The sequence below is a fragment of the Triticum dicoccoides genome, chromosome 5A (assembly GCF_002162155.2).
Source record: "Triticum dicoccoides isolate Atlit2015 ecotype Zavitan chromosome 5A, WEW_v2.0, whole genome shotgun sequence".
In the NCBI taxonomy this organism is placed as follows: domain Eukaryota; kingdom Viridiplantae; phylum Streptophyta; class Magnoliopsida; order Poales; family Poaceae; genus Triticum; species Triticum dicoccoides.
This window is the reverse complement of record NC_041388.1, coordinates 3131593-3137836: the sequence shown is the minus strand read 5'-3', so window position 1 is coordinate 3137836 and position 6244 is coordinate 3131593. Positions and strand designations below refer to the sequence as shown.

General features: G+C 42.2%; 1 protein-coding gene across 1 annotated transcript; it reads right to left on the bottom strand.

Moving 5' to 3' along the window:
* Nucleotides 1–4835: 4835 nt before the first annotated feature.
* Nucleotides 4836–5822, bottom strand: LOC119296753 (MADS-box transcription factor ANR1-like). Its single transcript, XM_037574834.1, has 2 exons — nt 5547–5822; nt 4836–4925 (listed from the first exon to the last, which is right to left on the bottom strand). The coding sequence occupies exons 1-2, from the start codon at nt 5820–5822 to the stop codon at nt 4836–4838; spliced, it is 366 nt and encodes a 121-aa protein (XP_037430731.1).
* Nucleotides 5823–6244: the final 422 nt, after the last annotated feature.

Genomic DNA, 6244 nt, shown 5'->3' with positions numbered 1-6244 from the left:
ACTCCATACCCTTGGGAAAACTTCATTGCTGGTGATTTTTAACGCTAATAATTGTAACCATACTTATTGAGGTGGGTGTGGCAGGAACATTGGCAATTGGGGGCTAAAGGTAGCATCCAAGATATAAAAGGTTAGCTGGTACTACCATGTCGTTCAAGGTTGCTGGATTGGTCAGCATACATATGTACTACTAACTAGCTTTCCACTTGGCTCATCCAAAAAAGGACATGTTTAAGGTTAGTCGAGTAAAGTGGCCACATAGCAGGATGCAAAAAAAAATGTGCAGTCCACGTGAGTGACGGCGTTCCGATCTCGATTAGAGCCTGTAATGGATGAGTAATAAACTAGAGTAAAGACCATTTGCTTCCAAATTTGGTGCTCCGAGTCATGGCAGCACTTGATCTTTAGTATCTAGTCCTTAACGATGCACCGCAATCACTCTGATCTGCTTTCGTTCTTCCCTCTTTGCTGCATCAGCTTAGCTGTATGTACAGGTGTTCTGGGATGATCGACTGGACAAAGCTGGAGCCATTGATTCTCCCTGCGCTTTCTTTTTTCTCAAGCTAAATTCAAGCATCTTCCTTTTTCCATGTAAGCACTTGAAAAATACTTCAGATTCTCTATGAGTATAAGTCCAAAATTTTAAAATGTACATACATGGTGTAAATATTTGGAACAAGCTAGCTTTATTTACAGGTGCACGCGCACTCACACATGCACATCCCGGTCACATATGACTCTGCTAACTCAACTACCACGAGAGGCTGCCAGGTGAAAAATACTTGACATATAACTAGGTGCAATGCACCTTAATACTTCTCTTATATACTCTGTCTTCGAAGGTAACATGTTGCACCCTTAGTGGAGCCATTCTCTATGAATAAAGCTAAAACCAACATCAAGGAGCACCCTTAGTCTCAACCCCCCAAAAGTTTTGAATACGAAATCAAGTCACTACAGTTACCTTGTTCTTTAGTTCCATGTTTTGTTCATGGATAATCTTTATTTCCTCGGAGAATTGAATATTCTCTTGATGGAATATATATCCCTACAAGCTCACATTATTGAATACCATGTATGGATGTAACATTTTAACTTAGGGATAACTATATTTTTCATCCTCGAACTTTGGCAATAGTGTAGAAATCGACCCTCGACTCCGAAACCACTACAACTCAGTCTCTCAACTACTTAAACCGGATATTTTTCGTCCCTCGCAACACGTAAAGTGGTTTTGGTATGACGTGGGCCCGATTTTGACTAAAACCATCCAGGTGGCTGGTTTTGACCGCCATGTCACTTAAGGGACTAAGTGCACCCCCGGCTATCTGTCTCCCTCGCATTCTCTCGATCCCCTTCTCTCACCCATGAACCCCAAACCTAGAGGAGGCGGCGACGACTCGCTCATGGGTTGCGGCAACGTCGGCGTCGGCGACTCGCTCATGGGCTGCTGCGGCGGCGGCCGGCAGTAAGGTGGGACTTCGGCGGCGGGTGGCCTGGCCTGTGAGGCGCGACGGTTGCTGGCTCGCTGGGCACGGGAGCGGCGCCCTTGACCCACGACAAGAAGCTCAATTGCTGGAGGTAATTTGTGCCTGCACTTGTTGCAATCTTGTTGGAATTTTGCAAGTAGGCCTTTGGCCCAAAGCCCAACTAAAATTCTAAAATTCTCTTGGCCCATTTATGCACACATGTGTGTGGAGTGAGTGAGACTAAAGTTTAGTCCCACCACGGAAGTTGAGTGAGAGTTGTACCTCTTTATAAGGTGAGCTTTCTACCACTTGTATGAGCATGAGAAAAGGAAACCTACACGCGTGCTCCTCCTCCTCGCCACGTCATGACGCGACGAGCCGCGCCGCGGGTTGCGGGATTGAGCCGAGCCGAGGACAGAGCTATGCACGTTGTCTATAGTTTTGCTTCTCGGAAAAATTAATGAGTCATTAATTAATAATTAACGGACGCGTTAATTACTGAACTGTTTCCGATTCTTTTGGATCGTGACGACTCGGACGTGGGGTTTACTCCCACGACCTACCCGGCCCGCACTATATAGTCAGACAGACGTCTACCCTAGCCTCCACCGCTTCGTATGGTTTGCACCACCGTTCCAGATCATTGCGCCGCCAAGCAAGTATTCTCCATCCCTCCTTTCGGCGTGCACCGGGAGAAGGGACAGCAGGCCCCGCCTCTCGTGATCCTGTACGGGAGAGGGGCGATCAGGTTTTTGGGGAGCGCACTCGCGCGACTGCTGGCAGCGACGACTTCGCCAACGACGACTTCTTCCCCGACCTCGGCAACCTCATCCTCGACGACATGGGCGACAACGTCAACGCCGGCGGTGCTGCTCCCGCTGCACCGTATGTGATTCTATCCTTCCTGTTCGAGATCGTGGTAGAATTCATGTTTCTAGTATGTGCCTTAGATGTGATCTGTTCATCTACTATGCTAGTTTGCATGATTAGTTTAATCTCTATTATTGCCGTCATGATTTATCCTCTGTTTATTCGGATTAAATCTCGTAGTAATTTGCTCATGTTTCCAACTAATCTTACATTCGGAAGGGCACGCCTCACGTTCTGTTTGTGTCTCTTGTATGAACATAGGGCAGTAAAATGGATCCTGGAGACGTGATGTTCATCCGATTTCATTTTGAAGGCCAGTTTTTGAATGATGGGAAATCACTTGAATATAGTGGGGGGAAAGAGGCCATATCATTCGTTTATCGCAAGAATTTCTGTTTTTTTCGATCTGGTTCAGAGTTTTGGTATGCACCGCCAAACAAAGGATGACAAGATGTTTCATTGGTTATATCCTGGAAAAGAAATGATTTGTGGTCTGAAAATGGTTGCTTTAGACACTGATTGCAAGCAGATTACAGATTGTGTTGCTGTTGGAAGTGTAGCTGAAATATATGTGGAGCTATATCCAAATTCTGAAAATGACGAACACGACAGGGATCCAGGCAGAGATGTTGAGCTTCTGATGGGTCCGAATGCTGGTAGTGAATGTTACATCTGGTGCTGCAACTTCTCATGTTTTTGGTCTAAAATCATGTTTGTGGTTTGCTTGTAAGACTAATCAGTACTATTTCTCATTTACTTTGTCAACTTTGAGAATTCCCTTGTGATTTGCTTGCAAGACTAATTAATACTATGTTTGTGGTTATGTCAGACTATGTTTGTCATGCAATCTGTTCAGTTTTGTACTCTGTCCAATCATCTATGAACAAGTGAACAATCTCCCATGCATTCACTTTACAGAATGGTCTCAAATCATGTGAACAATCTGCTATGAATCCCATTCAGTTTATACAATGGTCTGTAACTGAAACCATCTAGTTAGCATACAATCTGTTGTTACCAAACTAGACAAACATGCGACTGAAATGCTCTGAGCAAACCCATTTTTTCATAAATAACATAGGATACGTTACATGGAGGTCAAAACCAGGCCATGTGGGCGGTTTGAGTCAAAACCGGGTCCACGCCATACCAAAACCACTTTAAGCGTCCCGAGGGACGAAAAGTATCCGGTTTAGATAGTTGAGGGACTGAGTTTTAGTGGTTTCGGAGTTGAGGGGCGATTTCTATACTATCGCCAGAGTTCGGGGATGAAAAATATACTTGGTAGTACCTATCGCCAGAGTTAGAAGATTATCTGGCAGTACCATGTTATTTTTGGTTGTTGGATTGGTGAGCATACATATGTATACCTAAATTTCCACTTGGCTCATCCAAAAAGGGACAGTTTTATGGTTACCCAAGTAAAGTGGCCACAGAGCACGATGCAAAAAATGTGCAGTCCACGCGAGTGATGGCGTTCTGATCTCGATTAGAGCCAGCAATGGATGATTAAATTAGAGTAAAGACGATTTCCTTCCAGATTTGGTTCTCTGAGTCATGGCACCACTTGATCTTTAGTAAGTAGTCCTTAATGATGCACACTGCAACTACTCCGATATTGTTTGATTCTTTCTTTTTGCTGCATCAGCCCAGCTGTATGTACCTTCAGGTGTTTTAGGATGAGTGGACAAAGCTGGAGCCACTGATTCTCCCTGCTGCTTTTTTATTTCAAGCTAAATTCAAGCATCTTTATTTTTTCCATTCAGTTAGCACTTGAAAAATACTTCAGATTCTTCGTGAAAGCATTTTGAACAAGCTAGCTTTTATTTACACAAGCACAGTCGCACACACACACGTACGCACATCCAGCTCACGTATGACACTATTAACTCAACAACCAGAAGAGGCTGCCAGGTTGAAAATACTTGAAATATAATTGGCAGCAGCCAGCAATGCACCTTAATACTTTTCATATATACTCTGCCTTGGATGATAACATGTTGCACCCGTAGTAGATCCATTCAATGCATATAGCTGAAACCAACATCAAGGAGCACCGTTAATCTCAACCCCCAAATTTTGAATACAGAATCAAGTCACTCAGTTACCTTGTTCTTTAATTCCAAGTTTTGTTCATGTATAAGCTTTGTTTCCTCGGAGAGTTGAAAATTCTCTTGATGGAAGATATATCCCTACAAGTTCACATTATTGAATTAATTACCATGTCTGGATATAATGTTTTAAATTATATTAACGCAAATTTCAGGTGGTAATCTACAACTAAGTAAAATTGCACACACAAATGATAGAAAAATTGGCGAACCTTTTCATTGAGTTGTACAATATAGTTGGCAAAACTTTGTTCCTAAAATGTATCAGGAGACACAGAGTTAGCATCATTCCATCGAAAAACATATTAGCATCATGATTATGGTGGAAGGTATGATGATCAACAGAAGTAAGAACATACTGAGAGAGCCGATTACCTTCTTCTCTCTAATACAACGTAAGCTCTTCTCTAGTTGATTTTCCAATAAACACAAGTCGTTGACTCCTAGGTTTGATAATCTCTCCCCCATTAGCTTCCTGTAAGTCAGACAATGAGATGACTTGAATGATTTTCCATGTTTACTCAAGCTGATTTAAATTAGATAGATAGTACTGCAATTGAATTAAGAACTTTTACCGATGATGATCTTGAAGTATCTGCATTTCCTGCTGTAATTTCCGTACTTCACCTTCCCAAAACTAGCAAAAATATGAGATTTTTTCTATTACCAGAAACTGAGTTACTGCAAAGCGTTACAAATTCATATCACAAATTTCGTACAAACTAATAAAATAATGATTACGAAATGGTACTACCATGAGTATTTGGCATATAGGCATAATGAATAATTTTCCTGGCTTACAGTGTATGCTAAAGTATGTTAATATGAATACTTGGTGCACTTTTTGTTCTAAAATAGACGACACTGATACACATCAGTAAAAATTAAGCTTCTCTAATTTCACTATCAATATAAAAAATTATTGAGGTCAGTCAAATGAACATAATATCATTACATTTGTCATGACAACTGTTTTATAGTTCCATAATTTTACTAACTTGTTTGTATGAAAAGATAATGGTTTTTACCAAGGATATCATGTATTTCGGAACATCCGGAGTACTTAACAAGGTTACGAGGCAATATGCGTTCATACCATGATTTGTGACACTGGATTCAACAGCTGGTGGTTCTCCTGTGCAGATTGGTACTTATAAATGATGGAAGGCATGCCCGTGGTGGTGGTGGTGGTGGAGCTGGCATACTCGTAGAGGCGACCGGTGGAGGAGAAGACGATGACACCGACCTGGACATCACAGAGGATTGCCAGCTCATGTGCCTTCTTCATCAGGCCATGACGCCGCTTGGAGAAGGTGACCTGTCTGCTGCTCATCTTCTCAATCCTCCTAATCACAATCTTGCCCCTAGCCATGCTAGCTCTTCGATCTCCTTAACTAATTGATTACTATACATATGTTATTTCAATTTCTCCCACCAACGCTCACACTATATAAGCTAGCTAGGTAGCTAGATCTTCACTTCAGTAGTCCAATAGATGGTTGTGTGTGTAAGCATGTATCTGCACACCCCTATATATGAATGAACCGGATGAAGACTAGGTGCTCATCCAAACATGCAACTTGCAGATTAACAATTTTATTTTGTAATGAGCAAAGGAGGCAGAGTGCATGGTGATCAATGATCTTGATCCCATCATTCCCTTAATAAATAGTGTAACTTGCTGCAATCCCTGGAGACTGTGAAGGGGCAGGGAATCCCTGCAACAATAGTTTTTTGTGTACCGTACGAGGTTTTGGAATCCGGTAAACATCACGCCTTGTGTCGAGTTTTTTG